At 41.2% G+C, this 19971-nt stretch overlaps 3 protein-coding genes across 4 annotated transcripts; 1 reads left to right on the plus strand and 2 right to left on the minus strand.

Annotated features, from left to right (window-relative positions):
• The first annotated feature begins 353 nt into the window (after positions 1-353).
• Positions 354-5409, plus strand: rchy1 (ring finger and CHY zinc finger domain containing 1). Of its 2 annotated transcripts, none has more exons than XM_035658630.1 (9): positions 354-458; positions 902-1021; positions 1185-1300; positions 1751-1829; positions 1923-1967; positions 2069-2127; positions 2445-2474; positions 3248-3368; positions 3570-5409. In XM_035658630.1, the coding sequence occupies exons 1-9, from the start codon at positions 408-410 to the stop codon at positions 3783-3785; spliced, it is 837 nt and encodes a 278-aa protein (XP_035514523.1). In that variant the 5' UTR covers positions 354-407; the 3' UTR covers positions 3786-5409. The 2 variants fall into 2 exon arrangements, with proteins under 2 accessions (XP_035514523.1, XP_035514522.1); XM_035658629.1 differs by lacking the exon at positions 354-458 and adding an exon at positions 640-727.
• A 64-nt stretch (positions 5410-5473) lies between these two features.
• On the minus strand, positions 5474-7589 carry LOC118325804 (mucin-2-like). The gene is made up of 3 exons (XM_035658632.1): positions 7509-7589; positions 6646-6728; positions 5474-6559 (listed from the first exon to the last, which is right to left on the minus strand). The coding sequence occupies exons 2-3, from the start codon at positions 6706-6708 to the stop codon at positions 5966-5968; spliced, it is 657 nt and encodes a 218-aa protein (XP_035514525.1). The 5' UTR covers positions 6709-6728; positions 7509-7589; the 3' UTR covers positions 5474-5965.
• Positions 7590-9756: 2167 nt separating this feature from the next.
• On the minus strand, positions 9757-19947 carry lrp13 (low-density lipoprotein receptor related-protein 13). The gene is made up of 19 exons (XM_035657750.1): positions 19850-19947; positions 19499-19654; positions 18651-18866; positions 18315-18544; positions 18002-18131; positions 17306-17496; positions 16831-17017; positions 16035-16247; positions 15728-15911; positions 15450-15651; positions 14992-15156; positions 14450-14650; positions 12016-12574; positions 11750-11869; positions 11434-11541; positions 11089-11319; positions 10589-10970; positions 9914-10022; positions 9757-9829 (listed from the first exon to the last, which is right to left on the minus strand). The coding sequence occupies exons 1-19, from the start codon at positions 19905-19907 to the stop codon at positions 9806-9808; spliced, it is 3666 nt and encodes a 1221-aa protein (XP_035513643.1). The 5' UTR covers positions 19908-19947; the 3' UTR covers positions 9757-9805.
• Positions 19948-19971: the final 24 nt, after the last annotated feature.

Below are 19971 nucleotides of genomic sequence, written 5' to 3' on the forward strand. Positions count from 1 at the left end.
GGTGGATATATTGGCAAAACAATCTTACTTATGTGACACAGGAAGACATCTTTACAATACACAAAAACAAAAATGCACTGGTGAATTACAGAGCAGGAGCCCGAAGGCAGAGACAGTCATCGCCCGTCTGAGAATAGGATACACAGGATTAAATCAATCTATCTGTCAAACATGTATTAATAGACTGCAGCAAATATAACCATGAAAGGAGTTAATTAATATCAGCATTTCATAAGGAACACAATATTACATCTACAATCTACTTTGAAACAAATGTTTTGTTTCTTTCCCTGCAAAGCTACTGCTCCACACTCCAGTCCAGCAGGTGGCCATTAAAACCCGAAGAAGAAGAAGAAGAGCGCAGCACCGTCACAGCAGTCGAAGAAGAACCACATTCAGGAGGAAACATGGCTTCCCCTGCTGGTTGCGAGCACTATGTGCGCAGCTGCTTATTAAAAGTCAGTGAACCTTTGGATATGTATTGTTTATATGTGCTTGACATGCATATTGGAGGCCTGTAGGTGCTGAATGTACTACAGTCTAACTCTGCTGTAATGAGTCGTGTTACTGTATAGCTCCGGTAGCACTCACAGCTAACTAGCTAACGTTTCCTTTACGTTAGCCGGTAACATAGCAACTGTATCGTTACGACATATTAGTTACTGTCTTATGTTTTGTAACTTATATGTTAGCTGCACAATGTTAAGTAAACGGCGAAGGCTTTAGAGTTGAGTGGGTATTGGATTATCTTAGCTTTGTGTCAAGTTGGTCATATGACAGAAATATCGGATTGTATAGGCTACCCTAGAATATAAGCAGAATCTGTGAGATGAGTTTGATTGACATACCCACCATGCACCTGCCTATGTCCCATGTAACCACCTGTTTCTGTGTATTGCAGGCACCGTGCTGTGGTAAACTGTATGTGTGTCGGCTGTGCCACGATGCAGAGGAGAACCACCAGATGGACCGATTCAGAGTCAGAGAGGTGCAGTGCTCTGAGTGTGAGACGGTGCAGCAGGTAACTGAGAGAAACCGCTGCAGCTCATCTGTTTCAACTTCTGTCAGCTGTAGCAGGACCACCAGTGATCTTAAATGTCACTTTGTTCTTTATGTTGTATTTGTGTGTGTAGTTCACATCAAGAAAAACTAACATACACAAATGTAAAATGTCACTCTTGTAGGCACAGCAAACTTGCCAGCAGTGTAATGTACAGTTTGGGGAGTATTACTGTGACATTTGCCACTTGTTCGACAAGGATAAGAAGCAGTACCACTGTCAGCCCTGTGGAATATGCAGGTAAGCAGTAGCATATCGTAAAAGCTTGTTACAAATCTTTTTACACTTATAGCCTTAGTGGACGATGATGACAATGCTATGGAGATGTGGTGAATAACCTTTTTAAAGTTGCACACAAAGTTTGTCATTTTCTGTCTACAGTAATTCAAGAAAACCACCATGGAAACATCACGTGTTGTGATGTTTGCTTTTATCAAACTTGTGTTAAATGTCAGTGTTTCTTCATCTACTAACACAAGAACCAAAGATTTCAGACAGTATTCATTGGTATTTCATGTTGACGGTGCATGGAAAAAAATCTATCGTTAGTAATGTTGCATTGTGGTTCCTACAATGAATACTATTTATTTATTTTTTTAAGTAACTTGCACAACTCAGTGTTTCTGAGAGTTTCATTCTGATGCATGTGGTGATTGTCATCCGTGTCAGTGACTGTTGTGACCCCTACAGGATTGGGCCCAGGGAGAAGTATTTCCACTGTGAGAAGTGCAATCTGTGTTTAGCCCAGGATCTGCGGGGAAACCACAAGGTGATAATCAACCTGCACCTGTTTCTGATCTACACACGTCGTATATATTGATGGGCACTGCTGTCATTTATAATGATTTTTTTTATGTTTCAGTGTGTTGAAAATGTTTCAAGGCAGAACTGCCCAGTGTGTATGGAGGTAATAGAACATATAATACCTTATGGGATGAGGGAGGCTGGATTTGAATGCAATCCTTTACTTTCTCTACATTTTGATATGATTTTCTTTTGTATGTACAGGATATTCACACATCCAGAATTGGAGCTCACGTTCTTCCATGTGGTCACCTTTTACACAAGTAAGAATCATTATTCTCTAAATACTAGTAGCTCCAGTTTGTGGGGTTGAATTGTATCCCGACTTTAAGTACATTGCAGGAGAAATGCATCAATCTAGAACATTTCTATACAGTTAGAAGAATATGATATAAATCTAAACATAAATAGCAGATAATTAAAACGGTATTAAAATAGTGTTGATGATGTAGACAGTTAAATCAAAGTGTCATATTTCAAGCTCTCCATTTCCGTTAAGTAACCTTCATAGGTAATCATAGTTTAAGAGCTATAATGACATGAAGGTAACAACAAATGTATTTGTTCACATTCTCTGCAGGACCTGCTTTGATGACATGGTCAGAACGGGGTATGTCTAACAAGTCCTTTTTTTCCCTTGGTAATTGTTAAGTTGAGTAAAACATGGTCTTGTTCCAGGGTAATGTGTTCTATATTTGTTTGATATACGCATTTCAAGCATTGCTGGAACAGCTGAGTCCTGCATCAGTCAGTGCATTTACATGTAATTAAGTAACCAGGCGGTAGTCGGCTTTCTCCAACAAGCAGATTTCTTTGCCATGTATTCAGGAAACTATGTTACTGCTCTGCATTTTACGTGTGTGTTATAAAAGCCTGCAGACAGGGAAAGTAACAGCTGAGTGATGGATGAAAGGAGAGAGATCGTTACATCCAGTTATGCATCCTTTATATTTAAAATGATTCCATCCAAGTCTGACTGAAACTGAAACTAACAGAGTTGTTTCCGCCTTTGAACATTTGAATTCTGTTGAATTTAGACACACTGGTGCTTTGAGGAACAGTTCTGCTCTCTGTCTGTTGTCCTTCTCACACTGCACTGTCAGTCTGCTCCGACACAGACACACACATCAAAGACCAGGAAGCAGCATCGCAGCATCTTTTAACCCTACAGTTAGAATAAGTAAAACATGCTTCCAAAATAAGGTGTAGGGTAGTTCATAAATCTGATTACTGACCTGCAGCATGTATATACAGATTTACAGTAACTGGGTTACTGCATGTAAGCATGTTCCCTGATTACCAATGTCACCTGGTTTCTCTGAGTGTCCTGGAGAGGCACTGGGTCAGGCCTTCCACTAAATCTAAGTTTCCTTTTTGTTTAAGTGCATATCGCTGCCCTCTGTGTATGCACTCTGCCTGGAGCATGGAGGACCATTGGGATCAAATAGACAAAGAGATTGCCCAGTCACCGATGCCCACTGAATACCAGGGTGCTACTGTCAAAGTAAGACCCCAATGATACAATAAAATTCATATGTAAATATTTTGGTTTAGTTTGGTTATTTTATAGACATGACATGCCCAATTTTTGGATTTGATTAAATCCCATTTCTACAGATAAATTGAAAGTGACCTCAGTGACCATTACGAGTAATCACCCAATTTGTTGTATATAAATGTGTACTTGTGTTTTTCCTCACTATAGATAATATGTAACGACTGCCAAGCCCACTGCACGGTGCCTTTCCACGTTCTGGGGATGAAGTGCAGCAGTTGTGGCTCCTACAACACAGCACAGGACGGGGGACTCATCCAGCAGCCTGTGCCTCAGCAGCAGCCAGAGCAGAACACTGAGAATGAGCCAGAAACAGACACAGAACCAGAGCAGCAAGATCAGCCTCAGTCACCCACGCCACAGTAAAATGAGAGCCAACCACAACGTGTGACATTTATACTTTAGACATTTGGCTCATGTGTGTACTTACACTGAGTGTAACAGTAGACTGAGCCAGTGTTTCTATGTTGTACATATTACCAAAAAAAAATCCATCTATTTTCTGTACCTGCTTATCCTGCCTGGAATGTATCCCAGCATGCACCAGGTGAGATGAAAGTACACCCTGGACAGGTTGCCAGTCTATCACAGGACTTATACATATCCACACACATTCACACCTACAGGCAGTTAATAAGGGCTTTTCACAGTGCATATTGTGCATAAGAGCTGACCCTGGATGCCCCTTTTGACACACACACATACACACACACACACACACACACACACTTTTAACTCAGATTTAACCTAACCCCAGGGCTATATGATTCAAACGGAACACGTGACGTAATGTTAACATTTTTGTTTAGGCTCTGTTTACTGTAGCCTGTTTCACACTGGAACCTTCTAGCCCTGTGTTTAGTCAATTTTGGGGGGATAACCCTGCAAACTCTGATCCAACCCTGCTCCAGAGCAGGGCCAGCACCAGCCTCCCTGGGCTAAAGTCCGGGTAACAATGTGCCAGGATTGTGTGAGAGCTTTCTTAGCCAGAGGTTCCAAGAATGCTTTTAGCCCTGGAATAAGTGCAGTGTTAAAAGCCCTTTAGTCCATCTGACCACCCAGGAAGGTCTTGCTGGGGGGTGAGAGTCTAACCACTGAGCCACTGTGTGGCCCTATGGCAAAAAAAAAAAAGAGCAGGTAAACTACTAGGTTGTGCAGTATTAGACCATCTGTGATCGCCTTCTGTTATGTTCAGGGACTGTTTCATACGTCCTGTTTAAATTCTCTCAGTAAGGCATTGTGTGCACCAAGGTGTGTGAGCTTGTCATATATACAGCACTGTATCTCCACCAGCTTCGATGTGTCGGACAGAAAAAAAAAGAATTAAAAAAATTAAAAGTAGCCCTTAGGCAGAAGTCAACATGATAACAAAGTAACTGACATTGACTGACCTGCTGGCAGCATAGCACAAGGCAATGTGCAAACCAGGTACTTTTCTTTGCATAAATGCCCTGTGACTCAAAGATTAAACAGATTGTCCTTTTCTAAATTTGACTTCTTAGTCCATATTTTAATTACTGAGTGTGAATGCCACTCTTGATCCCATAGGTGATGTCTTTTAAACCTGTCATGTTATCCAATTGTTTACCTAAAAACAGGCCAGTACTCTGATTTAAGCTGTGAATTATAAATATTTGACAAGTATGTATGTAAATGTATCTGTAATTTGGATGATTAAAAGAAATTACTGACTGGGCCTTTAACCTGCTCATTTTCTAAAGCCAGCCAAGAAATGTGGTTTGTCTGAAATTTGGCAGTGGAAATATGTCTTGCCTGTTTGTCATGATAAACTACTGCAACACATGCACCTTTGAGTATTTCCCTCTCATACATACATATACTACTGTAATGGCTGGTATGGCTGCTGTGACGAAAGGGCCTGATTTCCAGTACCATTTGCTTTTTGTGTCTTTATTTGCAGGTGTAAAGTTTGGTTACCTTTACAATGACAGTGATACAAACTCCAAATAAACAAAATCATTTTACTAAACACTTGTATTGTTTTGTGTTTTCTTCTGAACCAACTTTGAATTAGGGATTAGAACATTTATTCACATTTTCATGTCCAGCTGCTCATACAAATACATTTGAGGTGTTTTCAGCCAAGGTGTTGATCCTGCAAATCAGCACTGCACTTCTACCATTGTTCAAACATTTATATTCTATTTATATAGCAGTCGTGTACATTAGCACCATTTTAATACAATTGCCACTGATAAAGGAAACGTAAAATCAAAGTAAAAGTGTAGTCTGGATATTTAGACTTGATACTACTGTGTACAAATGTTTGTTTATAGATATGTATAACTGTACATATAAGCCGGTCTTTTTTGTGTTAAACTTGTTCTGTTTATTTATACTGTTAATCTGTGTTTGTACATTGAGATCAATGTCAAACTGGAGTCAAATTCCTTGTATGTGCATACCTGGCCAATAAAAGTGATTCTGATTCTGATGATAAAGAATCAGGAGACCTATATGTTTACCTATATGTACAACAATAACATGGACTGAGCCTGTAACCTGAAGTGGATAACTTATCTGGGTCAAATGCTATCTCCTCTAGGTGGATCAGGCTCAGCGGTCGCAAACTGGAAAGTGAAGCAAACAGGAACACCAGTCAGGGCGGTTCTGATGTGGACTGGCATGGGTGTGGCTGTGGAGAATGGTGGAGTGGCACTCTGGGGGAATCTTTGGTATGTGGTGGTGGTGGTGAGTTGTGGTTGATTTGTGCCATCGGTGCCTGTGATTGTACCAGTTTCTGTAAGGTGTGGTGAGAACTCTGTGTCAGCGTTAATTGAGTCCTGTGCAGGATCAGAATTAGGCATATCCTGAGAGACGTCTACACCCAGAGCGGTATGTGAAGGGTCATCTGGCATGAGTTGTAAAGCGTCTGTGTCAGTGGAGGCTTGTGGGTCCTCAGGGAGGGCTGAAGTATTGAGCGTGGCCAGAGAAGGCCCTGCAGAGGGTAGTGGGGCTGCAGTGCTCGGGGGGTCAGTCTCCTCCACGGCATCAGACACGTCTGTGTCTGTGAATGCCGGCTGCAGGGGTTCCTGTGAAGGCCCAAGATCAGTGTCTGCCTCCTCTGATGAATCTAACTGACTGGACTCTGATGAATCTTCACCCTCATTCAGGCAGAGCTGTTTTCATAAAAATAATAATAATACTGTAATGTTCCTCTTAGATTGCTTTATAGTGGTAGTAGCAGAATAGTAGAGCTACTCACTGGTTTAGACAACACTGCAGTCACCATGAAGACAGCACAAAGTGTAGTCCTCAGAATGGCCATTGCTGTTTCTGCTGGATTTGCTGAAACAAACACATCAGATTGGTAAAATTCACTTTAGGCATCTACTCTACCACATTTCAGAGGGAAATACTCTACTTTTGTTGACACTACATTTAATGACTATTACCTGTTATTTTGCATATTATTATTCATCATACAAAACATATGACCAGCTTCTAAAACATGATGTATTGTTCAGTGAAATTCAAATTAGTTTTTTCCCTTTAAAGGGTAGAAAACTTCCAGTGCAGTAGCAATATTACAATAACACATGTTCAATGCAAATCAACTTGTTTCAGGAAAGTATTTTTCATCATTATATTGCTACAGTCTGTTTTGAAAACTTTTGAAAAAGTTTATATCCATTAAAAACAGGTTAAAATATTCTAGCAACTCTGCAAACTAAAGTTTTCAGGAGTCAATTACAAGATATAGTTGACTCCTAAAAAGATTTCTAATTTTAGACCGTCTAGTACTTCATAAAATAGTTCAAATCAACTCCACCTCGAGCAGCTACAAAAATGCTGTCATACATGAAGTTTTAAATATCCTATCTTATAAACTATTCTGAATATTAAATACTTTTAAAACTTTAGGTATATTTTGCTGATAATACCTTTTGAATAGGGATCTGAATTCCACCATTCAGTTAAACTGAAATGTAAATGTAAGCATCTGTTAACAAAATAAAGACATTTATACAATATACTGTAACTTTGGCATGAAAATTAGCTAAAGAAAAAAGTTTAAAAAAAAGAGTATTATATTTGATAATATTGCATTTCTGCTTGAAGACCTACCTTGATATGTTGAGTATCCTTCTATCCCTGCATATACAGCAGAGTACTTCTGAAATGTCTCAACGCTGATACACGTAATGCAATAAATGCTAATTTCTTCTCCGTCCTTGCATTGGACATCTTTTTATACAGCTGTTGATATGTGTGGTTACAATAAACCAGTAATTCACCCTCTGGTTCATGTCCTTAGCATTATTCACTTCAGCCCAGACTCACTAACAATTCAGAGTAAATCATTTAACACCCCAGACAGAGTAAAATTAGACAGTGCTAAAAATTCTTAGAAGATAATAAGAGAATAAGTACACCAGATGCGCCTATTCATAAACAAGGTAAACATGTGTTTTGTGGTTTGGGTGTAAACAATGGGGAGAATCCGGTTTAGTCTTTAAATACATGTCATCAGAATTTCTTGGTAACGTCTCATCATGCATATTCATTGCACAGACTGCAACTAAACACACATTATCATTATTTGGGTGGGGATTGGGGGGTGGGGGTGTGTATATTATTTTTCTTCATTATCAGTCTGCTGTGAAATAAAGATGAAATTAGTGAATACAGTGGCAAAAGGCTGAATATGCCATTTGTCCACAGAAACAGATTAATATTGATTTCCACTAAAACAACATACCTCCCTGAATTCACACCAGTTCCATCTCCCCATATCTACATTTATTCTCATTAATTCCAATCACAGCAACAATCAATGTAGAAGTAATTACTTCACCCTATTTATGAATATGAGCAACAATTTATGCACCAACACAGGTAGTTTGAACAACAGTGGCTGATCAGACTTCTGTTTAGGATACATGTGTGATTTGTCCCACCCTAAAATGTGCAGCCAAGTTAAAAGGACGATGAGGGACATTTCAATCAGCAGTGTCTCTAAACCCCACAGTACTCTGATCAGCTTAAACTACCACCTGTGTGGGCTAAACCAAGTGAAAGTACATTATGTACTCAAATTGTATCCCACAGGCATGCACTATTTTACATACAGCATGCTGATCACATATTGTATGTAAATCTGCAAAATAACTAGCTGTGAAATCAAGAAATGTAGTAAGAGTAGCATTTTCCTCAAACAGTAAAAAAGAAATGTTAATATTTATGTGCTGTATGTCAAAATTGGCCTTTTGTGATTGACTAAATGTACTTAATTACGTTCCACCACCACACCAAACAGCACTTTAGCAATAGTCATTAAAACGATGTAAAACAAGACGCACAGGATGTGGGCATGCTAACACACTCCTAATGATAATGCTTACATGCTGATGTTTGGTGTTTACCATGTTTACTCCCTGAGTTTAGCATATTACACATTAACATTTAGCACAAAACAAAGTACAGCTGATGGGGGCGTTTTTAGTTTCGCAGGCATTTGCTCATAAACCAAAGTACAGGACAAATACAAATTTTGATCCAACAATGGCGTTAAATGAAAACTTGGGATGAGTAAGTAATTACAAATCAAATGCTAACCACGTGTTTAGATCGAATTTTATGACAAATTCATCAAGGAGTTAATGATAAAAAAAAAAACAGCTATCTTTTAATTTGGTGTTTTGTAGAGCTGTGACATTTAGTTGATTAATCAATTGGCAGAAAATGAATGTGCAACTATTTTGCTAAATTCTTTTAAGCAAAAAGGTCATCCATTCACTGGTTCCACCTTCTCAAATGTGAGGATCTGCTGCTTTCCTCTATTGTACACTCACTGTAAACTTTTGAAGTGGTCATGCTAGGCTCTGATCTATTCTGATATACGTTTGTAAAATAATCTGCTGATTAATTGATAGTGAAAATTGTTAGTTGCAGCCTTAGTCTTTTATGACACGTGTACTTTATGGGGCACATCTGGTCACACAAGGAACAATAGGGAGTGTGTTTTGATCAAGAACCCCAAGCAGCTGCCACAGTCTCCATCCTTCAGATCAGAGATTACACAGCTATTTTCTGTACTTGAGGTCTCTCCTCCCAGGAGAGAGTTTGAGGTTTCTCTTTTGCTTTCTTCAGTGTTAGATCCTTGTCCATCACTCTTAATGCTGAACCTTTTGGCAACTACAGGATGATTTACAAAAGGACAGTCCTCATACTACAACCACCAACCAGTGTTATGAAAATGTTCAAGTTGGTACCATAACACGGCCCACTATGTATTACAGGCCATGTCAAACTTTTGACATTGGTGGTCTAACCAACAGTAAACAATGCTGAAATAACTTCACAGGAAACAGCAGAAAATGCAAACTGTTTTATTTAAAACGCTGCTTGCCCATGAATCTGCCTCAGTCCACAGAAGATGCCACTTCCTGCAAAGAAAGAAACTGTTATCCCACAAGCATGGTAAGATAAATTGGGAACCTGCTAGATTATGGAGTTGTTGGGAGGTCCACCTCTGGTTTGTCTGTGTCTACCGGGGAAGGTTGTTTACTTGGGGTGGTCTCAGCTTTGTTCTCCAGATCAGTCATACTTGTTTCCTTCACTGCTGCTGGGCGAGCTCTCCTGCAGTAAGGACAAACAAAAATGTAGTCCTGTGCTACCTCTTTATAGTCAGCTGTTGCAATATGTGGCAGACATTTCACCGTGTACGCACAGTCTTCACATGTAGAGATACGCTCACTAGGGACCTTTGATGCCATCTATTCATCTTTGGCGGCTCTTTTTGCCACATTATCAGTGAATTTCTGGCATGACAATGTCAGACCACCACTTTGGTCAAGACTGAAATCTATTAACTATTAGATGGATTGCCACAAAATGTTGTGCTCTTAGTGCCACCATGAGGTTGAAACTTTTTTCTTTAAAACATGTGAAAAATGCAAACGCCCCTAAATTGAGCCAGTGTTCATTTGTCCCGTCTGCTAGTGTATAAACATGGTGGCTCAACAGGACTCCATGGACTGACCCGCGACATCGGTAGATATAAAAGGCTCATTCTAAGGTGTAACAATTCCTATATTCAGCCAATTATACACCAATAAAAACACAGTTATGGATATTTCCATTTCTGCCAGTAGGGCCTAGGGAAACTGTTTCGCCCTGGACCTTTAATTGGTAAGCAGACAAACCTTCCGTTGGCACTCTTCCTCCTCTTAACCACCACTGCCATCACAGCAATGACCACCACTCCTGCACAGAGCCCTGCAGCGCCGTAGACAATGGGACCCTGCATGGTCTTTAGAAGATGGTCTTGACAAGAATCTCCACTGTAGCCGAGTGAACACACACAAGCAGAGTTTCCATTGTTCTTCACACAGCGTCCGTTGCCACTGCAGTGTTTCTGGCTGCAATCCTGGGCGGTCAGGTTCCTGAGCTGACTGCTTTCATTCAGGGTGGTGTTCGGGCCAGAGACTCCAGAGAGACCAGGAAGAGGGAAGGTTGGAGGAGAGGAGTTGTGGGCCCAGGTGAGAGCAGGAACCTTGGCTTCTGACCACTGCTTCACACTAACACCTAAGAAAAGATGATAGTTTCAACCAAAAACCCAAGGTGGTTGTTTTAGATTAAAGATATCATTACATGTATCATGATATTTTCCAGTTTGCATTAAGGGAGATATAAAAAGACTCACAGTTCTCATCTGAGTGGTCATAGCAGTCAATGTGCCGGTTACAGAACTTCTCAACGGGTTGGCATGAGAGTTCATCCAGACAAGGCCTGGTGCCACTTGGGCAGCGCTGCTCCGGGTTGCAGTAGGTGTCATGCACAAGTATGTGGTCATGTGCACACTTGCATGTCCGACCTCCTGGGGTGGCGAGGCATAAGTGCTGGCAGTTGCCGTTGTCTGTGCACTGGTTTGAACCTGTAAAAAAAATAGTTCAGCAGTAAATGACATTTACCACTTCAGTATGCTCCAATTTGAAAGACTCTCTTAACTACCATCAGAACTGTTACAGTGTGTGCTTTTATCACGTACCTGTCTGACTGGAGTTGCTGAACGCCTTTAAGCTGACCATCTCCGTGCCGACCTCAAACCACAACTTGCTCTCCTGCTGCTCATCTCTGTACCAGAGCCTGGTTTTGTCTAAAGGAAAGAGCCAACAGAGAGTCACACTGGTTGAATTTCAGATTCAGATTTTTTGAAACCATTCGTCATGCAGGCATCGTCTTGTATGCATTAAGCTACTTACGCATATTACAACAAATTATGTAAATTACATGAACAGCGCCACCTCCTGGTTGTTTGTACACACATGGTGTCATTTCATTTAGTAGATACTATGAGCCATTACCACTGACAGTCATCCAGAGCAGTGTGTCATCACTCAGAGCCACAGCAACCAGGCCATCACCAGTCTTCAGCTCTCTGTATCCCGATCCATCAAGCTGGATAGAGCCAATGGTCCCTAAACCTAGGAGAGAATCCAAGCTACCTTACCGCTTTTTTCTAAACAAATTACAGCTTTATTCCACAGCATTTTTGACTGTCAATGCATGAAACACATCTTAGACAAAACTTCCCATACCAAACCCCAAAAAAAAAAAAAAAAATACTTACCAGTGTCAGCCCAGTAAATTTTATCCCCATTACTGGAGAAGACCAGAGATGTTGGCTGGACTGCATCCTTCCACACCACATTCCGCCCAGCACCGTCCATGTTGGCACACTCTACAGTAGCCACGGTACCTACGGTACCTTTACCCTGCAGGCCCAGGTTGGTGAAACAAACCCTTCCACTGGGAGGGTGGAGGGCGATGGACTCCACTCTGCTGATACCTTCCTTTATGAGAACGGCAGTGTGTGCAGCCGTGATAGAGGTGACCTGCAGGCGGGGCTGTTTGTTGCTGCTCCAGTAGATGTTAAGTGTTACCCAGTCCAGGGCCATGGCGGTGATTGTGTCGCCCAGGAGTTTTAGAAGCTGACCCTGGGAGGACAAGTCTGCGTCCTTCAGCTTGAAGGAGCTGAGTGAAGTTGTGCCGTCATCCGTCAAGAACAGGGTGCGGTCACGTAGGCTGTAGTCCATGATGGCTGCCTCGTTGACGCTGTGCACCTGCAGGGCCAGGTGTTCAGGCCAGCCCTTCAGCTCTGCTGCTGTGTGTCGGGACTGCAAATATATCTACAGACATGATTGGGATTAAATATACATTAATCTAAAAATTATAATGCATAATGGGAATATTTGTATTATTTGACACATGACAAATTGCAAGTTACAGCCACTGGAAGTACAGCCAACATGGAGGTCAGATTGCAAGAAAACCAAAAAAATATGTCATGAAAAAAATGTTGATCTCAGTTACATATGAGCAAAACTAACTACTACTAGGATTTGGGTCACTTTGGCCTGCAGTGTATAAGTGGCCATAAAATACATTGTGACACTTGGTACTTCTATGTATTGTAAGCTTAAGGACTAGGTAATCATTTGGGGAAAATAAACTTCTATGTAGCTGCGGGATAGATTAGCTTAGCATAATGACTGACTGAGAAACAGGGGCAAACAGCTAGTCTGGCTCTGTTCTATGGAGGACTAAAAGTGCCAAAATTAAATAAATTAATACACCATTAAATAATTACTTGAATGTGTCATTAATTAATTAAAATACAGATTCATTTTATGTAAATAACATATACAATTATTTCACTATTAAATTATTTCATGGTCCTGTGTTGTTTCATGAATTTATTTTATCTGTCAAACTCGCCCATCAAAGTTGGTAGGCGGATCCTAACGCCTGATTGGTTACCCTGCGCATCAAGCCAAGGCAAATCAATTCCAGATAATGGATTGATGCAGAGCTAGTGAACATCGCTGCAATTTGACCAGCGGGTAATCCACAAAGAACTTGATGCTCCAGAACTGCACTCGGTATGTCAAACGCCAAACGCCCCGGTCCCTGTGTGTTGGGCCTGATGCGCCCTGATACCAGAGAAGCGGTGGACTACTTCTAAATTTGCAGTCACTCTATGGTCAATATCTTGGTCGGAAAGTGCAGAAATAACTCCAAGAACTTCAATAAGTTCCTCTGCTTTACTCGCTACATGCTCTGGGTCAGCAGGTCCTGCTTTCACATCCTTTGCTAAATCTAAAATGTCTCTCACCAACTCCCGTTCATGAAGATCCTCCATCGTCTCTATCCAGGCACTACTTTAGACCAAAGCAATGGATCAGACTAGATTAGCGTTAGCCCCACCCACTGACTTTGATGGGCAAGTTTGACAGATAAAATAAATCCATGAAGCACTGCAACACAGGACCATTAAATAATTAGTGAAATATATATATATAATTTTTTTTACATTTAATAACACATTTATGCATTTAATTCCAATCTTAATGGCACATTTAAGTAATTTTTTAATGATGCATTTAATTTTGGCACTTTTAGTCATCCTTACTGTCCACAGTAAAGCAGCTCCTGGTCAGTAAATAGTCTGGCACATAATCCTCCTATTAAGCTATGGTAGGTGATGCATTCCAAAAGCATTCTTGGTATATTTGTTGAAATTCTATTTACATCCTGACAGATCAATAAATCAAATGTTCAGAAAGAGAATAAGTCACAGGCTCGTCATAAGCCTAGTGCGCTGGCCAACCTGCCTTTCTACCACCTATTGTGGAATTTCTTATTTTCCTGAACTGTGTAGTAAAACGATGTATGAATGAGACACAAGGTAGTTTTATATGGTTATGATGACATGGATGCGCTGTGCTCCTCTCAGGCACTGCATGTTGGGGGAGTGGCTTTGGAGGAGACCTGAAGGGAAGGGGTGGGATTTATTTTTGGTTCGATACTTTAAAAATCTAGCCGTCTCTTGCTAGTTTCTTTAACGTGTACCAGCTTTAAACTGGGATTTTTTTTTTTTTTTTTACAGTTTAAAACATTTTTTAATTCATATCTACCATACAGATTGGTGCGGTATCAATCTTCTCCGTTCTTGCTTCAGTTAAAGCAAATTAGACCTAGCGTAACTACAATATTAGTACAACCTGAGTGACTGTGGAGGGAGACAGCATCAACACGAAAGCTGAATTGACCAGGCTGGAGCAGGTCAGGCCATCCTCAGCCAGTAAAAGACCAGAGTGACACTTGCACACAGCTTTGGGTCCTGGGGCTAACACACACATGTGGGAACAGTCCATCTTCTCACAGGGGCTCTCAATGCCCATCTGAAGCAATGGGTGGATGATCTGCAAACCAAGCAAGGAACAAGAGATTTAACAATGTTTTTTTGCACTTTACAAGTCATGCTGATAAACTGAAATATTACATCTGGTACAGGTTTGTACATTTACAATTTCTTCCCTCTAGCGACCCATTTTATAATTTCCCAAACTAAGCCAAAATGGGTCAAGTGGAAAGCTTCAGATACAATGTCATAGCTGTGCGTGGGAAAATTAGCAAGCTGCTGTGAGCACTTCACACATGTCAAGTGATCCAAGTTTAGTTACAGTGTTTCTATTATACAGTACTTTCAGTCAGTAATTTCCACTTGTGCCTATAGATTCCTAATACTGAACATTTTAATCACCTTTACACCAAAAGGTTGTCTCTGTCTTTTCAGGAGAACTTTACGATTTTTGCCAGAGATTTTATGAGCAGCCAGCACCACTCGCTTCTTGGTATCTGACCAGTAGAGCACGTCATTGAACACTGCCAGGGAGAATGGGTTGGTTGTCCCTTTCATCTGTAGAATCTGAAAATGACATTTAGACATAGCACAATTATTATTTAGGAATGTGACTTAGGCTTTAGAGTGTCTCTTGTTTTTACAGGAATACATCAAATTTCATCCATCTATGCTCGGGCCGTTGTGGGAAAAAAACTCCAATGAAGTGCCACTTGTGTGGTGCTCATAGTGATAAGGAGGCCAGAATGACCTTTTGCTGGTAGATTAAGCATAGAGTTGTAGTGTTTGAATGGGTTTTCAAGAGTCAGCAACAAGCTTTTGGATAAATGCAACTTAAATCCTTCTTAACAGTAGTTTACCTGAATGTCATCTCCATCCAGTGTTGCAGATCCAATTGCCCTCAGCCTTTCATCTGTCCAGTAGACTCTGTCAGAGATGGTGTCCACAGCCACACCACCAGGCCAGCCCAGACTAGAGTTAACCACTGCCCTCCTCTCTGACCCATCCATCCCAGCACGCTCTATCTTCACAACGTTACCAATCTCTGTCCAGAACATCAGCCTGCAAGGAAAATTAAAGACTATGAATGCCAGTCTTGACATTGTAGGACTGAACAGTGAAATAAAACCATGCTGACCCCTTTTGTGGCAGCAGTGCCAGAGAGCGAGGCTGATCCAGGTCTTCATCCAGGATGACGCTGTGGTCCAGTGACTTCACAGTGGTTGTGGCCAGTCTGATGGCAACAATCTGACTGTTCACTCCATCGATCCAGTACATGTTCCTCCCGAGCCAGTCCACAGCTACAGAATCTGCCCGAACGCCTGTGAAAATGAAGGGTGTCTCTTGAGGACGCATCCTCATGCATAACAGTCAATGCCTATTTCTCTGCATTAAATATGTGAGATCTACTGGTAATACTCCAACCATATTTGTTTTACACTTACCTTTAATCAGAGTTCCTGTGGTCTTCTGGTCCAGCGAGGACCACCTGATGCCCTCAGTGTCAAGACTGACCCAGAAGACCCTCTGCTCCTTCCAGTCGTAGTCCAGGGAGAGGATGGCCTTCTTAGCAGTGGAGGACAATACGTCTAGGCTGCCACTGCGGAGGCCAAACAAGAATAGGTCTGTTTGGATTGACGCCAACAGGAAGGGTTCACCTGAGGGATGAGAAGAGAAGAATGGTAGCAACAGAGATATCTGATGGTTTGGTTTAGTGAATACCTTCATTCCTTTGGACCATTTTAACGCAGTGCCAGTGTTACTTTAATATTAGATTAACAGCAAATACATGTTATCAATGTTCATTGCCAATTCTTTTGAGGTAGTTTTTAATATGTTAATATGTAAAATAGGGGGAAATGAGCTTGCCTGGCTCAGTCCTTGTACCGAAGATATAGCCTATAAATTAGTGAGTTTCAGTGTTGCTTAGGTGGATTTTCTTCGGTTTCACCTTGCTTCTAGTCTTTATGCTAAACTAAGCAGTAAACAGTCTCCTAGCTGTACCTTTATATTTAACATAAAAACATGTGGTATCGTTCTTCTTGTCCAACTCTTAGCAAGTGAATCGCATAGATAGATACTTTATTGATCCCCAAGGGGAAATTCACAGTATTAGCATAAACCTGTATGTCCCTAAATGNNNTAAATGGCAATATTTGTACCTCACTTTGTTTCTAATGCTTCCCTCCGAACACTGTTCTATGGCCTACTAAAGGTTATGGTCTGCCAAAAGGACATTACCGGTGATCTTGCACTGGTGTCCACCTGCCTCCATTATGTAGCCTGGGTGACAGCCGCACTGGTATGAGCCTGGAGTGTTTATGCACAGCTGACTGCACACACCTGGGCTCCGGCCTTCACACTCATCAATATCAGCACAGGTCAGCCCATCCTCCATGAGCCTGAACCCTGCTGCACAGCGACAACGCTACACAACAAGAACCAAAGTAATAGTTAGAGGAGCTGAAACATTTTGTTTAATTTAACATTTAAAGTTGTTTTGTTTTTTTTAAGAGGGAAAGTCATCATATAGTCATGATATTCAATATACTTGATCAGAAAATAATCCATAATGGTCTCTCAAACTTCACATTGTACTGCTACATACACTAGTTTTAATTGTATTTATTCCCCCCCCCCCATTTTAAGCCACCAATTTAAGAGACAGTTCGACTTCTTTTGTTAAATTCAAAACACAGAGATACAGGGCCCTCACCGTCCCCTGTGGCGTGTTGTAGCAGCTCTGGGTGCAGCGGCTGCTATCTGCCTCTGCACAGTTTATCTGGCAGCTGCCTCCCTCGTCTGAGCCATCTGCGCAGTCGGTATTGCCATTGCACACCAGGACTGGATCCAGGCACTCCTGGCTGCCACACTGGAACTGGTGAGGGAGGCATGTCACCATCGTACCTGGTACACACACACACACACACACTCATGTTAAATACAGAAAAACATATTTTGACCCCCCCCCAAAAAAAACAGGTTTCTAAAAACTCAAACATCTTGATTTAACTGCATGTAGAGACGGTTTTGTATTATGAAATTCATAAGTATCCTGTTGTAAATCATCTTTAAAAACCCTGTGAAATAGTGCATTTATCTGCAGCTTGTTTTTGCCCATAAGGTTATATATTAGTACATGCCAATGTAGCATGGGCACTGAAATAGCTCTATTTGTATGAAGATAGAGCACCTTTAACACCTGTGACTGCTTTTTGCCATTTTTGATTGGATAGTACAGACACTAAAAGAGTAAATGTGGAAATAAGATAAAAGTCCACAGCTGGATTCAAACTGGTGATGTTGCATTAGGCCATGACAAAGCTCTCATTTTACTAAGAATCCAACCATTGTTTCATTTCTTTTCACAACAGTGAATCATGTTATATACTACAACTGCGCAACTACTCACATTCAGTCTCATCACTGCCATCATCACAGTCCTTCATGCCATCACACCTCCAGGCTGTAGGGATACATTTTGTCTTGGATTTACAAGACCACTGGAACTCGCCGCAGTTCAGTGGAACCATGGGACAATCCTAAAGAGGAACCAATGGATTATTTTACTGTTGTCTAAACTGGAACATTACAATTCAAAGCTTAGTTTGTTTAGATCAGAGTACCTGCCTTTAAAAACACTACATCAAGAATTTGTATATACATCAAGTATTATAAAATATATATATATATAAAATATATAATATATAAAATAAAGCTTCCACCTTCTCATCTGTGCCATCTTTACAGTCCTGATCTCCGTCACAGATCCACTCCTGCAACAGACACTCCTTGCTCTGGGTGCAGCGGTGTTTTGTGGTGCAGGCCGGTGCGATGGTGCAGCTCTCCTCATCTGAGCGGTCCCAGCAGTCTGGGTGACCATCACAACGCATTGTGGCTGACACACACTGGCCACTGGTACACTTAAACTCAGTGGCACTGCAGCCTTCATCCACTGCAGGAGAGGGTGGGGGGGGCAAAGATCACAAAGACATCCTTTACAAGCAGAGCTGATTAATACAGTAAGTAGATATTAACTTCCTGGTCCAATGACGGCGTACCACAGTTTGCCTCGTCACTGCTATCCCAGCAGTCCTTCTCCCCATCACAGAGGAAGCTGTTAGGAATGCAGCGGGTCTTGTCATCACATTGGTGAGCACAACCCTCCATATGCTTGGCGCATCCCAGTTCATCCGAGCGGTCCTGACACTGGGAAACGCCGTCACACACCTGGCTCTGCTCTATGCACTTCTTTCCATGGGCGCATTGGAACTGGTCTGCAGAAAAATCGATTAATGCCAAAGTCCAGACCTTCATCCAATAGAAATGCTGGACCTGGAAAGCAAAGTTTAATGCAAGGAACCCCTGCAACATCCCTGAGTTTAAGCTGTTTTGTAACGGGCCAAAGTTCCTCCAAGCTGATGTGTGGGACTGATCAACAGTTACAGAAAATCTTGAAGTTATTGCTGCCCAAGGGGGGGGGTCACACGAGGTACTGATGGAAAATGTTCACTCACTTTTTTCCAACAAAAGATTATTCATGTTTTTATAACTTTGGTCAATAAATAGAAAAAAGGAAACTTATTTGTTAATGTACAATTTATGCAGAAGATTCAATACAATCCAGTGTCACTTTAGATTCATATATTTTGACTGCATTCAGGTCAATACAATTACAACTACTAATGGTGCTCCTCACTTCATATCGGTACATAGTGTAAAACCAATTTGCAGTCACATCACTGTGGCAACATTACTATAAACGATCCTGTACATTTAATGCCCTTTAAGGTGTTTGATTCTGATGTGCTACATAAAAATGTAAATGCTACCCACTAGAGGGCAGTAAATCCATATGCTTAACCCACGTACAGGTGATCACACCCACACAAACCAACAACCAGATTACCCTTTTCACATGCTAATGAGCATTCTTCCTCATCAGAGCCATCTTTGCAGTCTGCTTCTCCATCACAGACATGGTTGTAGAGGACACACTCTGAGCCATCCTGGCACAGTTTAGAGCCCAGGACACACTTCAAAGGACTGCTTCCAGCTGAGACAACTGTTTGGATCAAGTTAGCAGAAAAAGACAGAGTGACACACTGCTAAAGTAAAAATAAATACATGTATATGCACCGCTGTTGCATCCATCGTGCTGTGTCTCAACTGACAAACATCACTTTGAATACATCTTAATAAGTCTTATTAGGATATTTTTGTAGATGGTGTAAAAGCAACTTTGGTACACTTGGCTCACCTAACAAGGGCCCTGACAACTGCACTATGACTGCACAAAGAAACAAACGTCCACCCATCGCCACAGATAAAATAAAACGGAGCAAATGCTGCAAAGTGCTAAAGTGTAGCATTTTATAAAGG

Source organism: Morone saxatilis, unplaced genomic scaffold (genome assembly GCF_004916995.1).
Source record: "Morone saxatilis isolate NCDOM2014 unplaced genomic scaffold, NCSU_SB_2.0 Contig16, whole genome shotgun sequence".
In the NCBI taxonomy this organism is placed as follows: Eukaryota; Metazoa; Chordata; class Actinopteri; family Moronidae; genus Morone; species Morone saxatilis.

What these genes read in the sequence shown, in the direction of transcription:
- rchy1 (XM_035658630.1), top strand. Translation starts at nt 408, where the DNA reads ATGGCTTCCCCTGCTGGTTGCGAGCACTATGTGCGCAGCTGCTTATTA. An exon ending in TGCGCAGCTGCTTATTAAAA is followed by an intron (nt 459 to 901) that starts GTCAGTGAACCT and finishes TGTGTATTGCAG; the next exon opens with GCACCGTGCTGTGGTAAACT. An exon ending in ACTGCCCAGTGTGTATGGAG is followed by an intron (nt 1,968 to 2,068) that starts GTAATAGAACAT and finishes TTGTATGTACAG; the next exon opens with GATATTCACACATCCAGAAT.
- LOC118325804 (XM_035658632.1), bottom strand. Translation starts at nt 6,708, where the DNA reads ATGGCCATTCTGAGGACTACACTTTGTGCTGTCTTCATGGTGACTGCA. An exon ending in CTGCAGTGTTGTCTAAACCA is followed by an intron (nt 6,560 to 6,645) that starts GTGAGTAGCTCT and finishes TTATGAAAACAG; the next exon opens with CTCTGCCTGAATGAGGGTGA.
- lrp13 (XM_035657750.1), bottom strand. Translation starts at nt 19,907, where the DNA reads ATGGGTGGACGTTTGTTTCTTTGTGCAGTCATAGTGCAGTTGTCAGGG. An exon ending in CTCATTAGCATGTGAAAAGG is followed by an intron (nt 18,867 to 19,498) that starts GTAATCTGGTTG and finishes ATTTTTCTGCAG; the next exon opens with ACCAGTTCCAATGCGCCCAT. An exon ending in AAGATGGCACAGATGAGAAG is followed by an intron (nt 18,132 to 18,314) that starts GTGGAAGCTTTA and finishes GTTCCTCTTTAG; the next exon opens with GATTGTCCCATGGTTCCACT.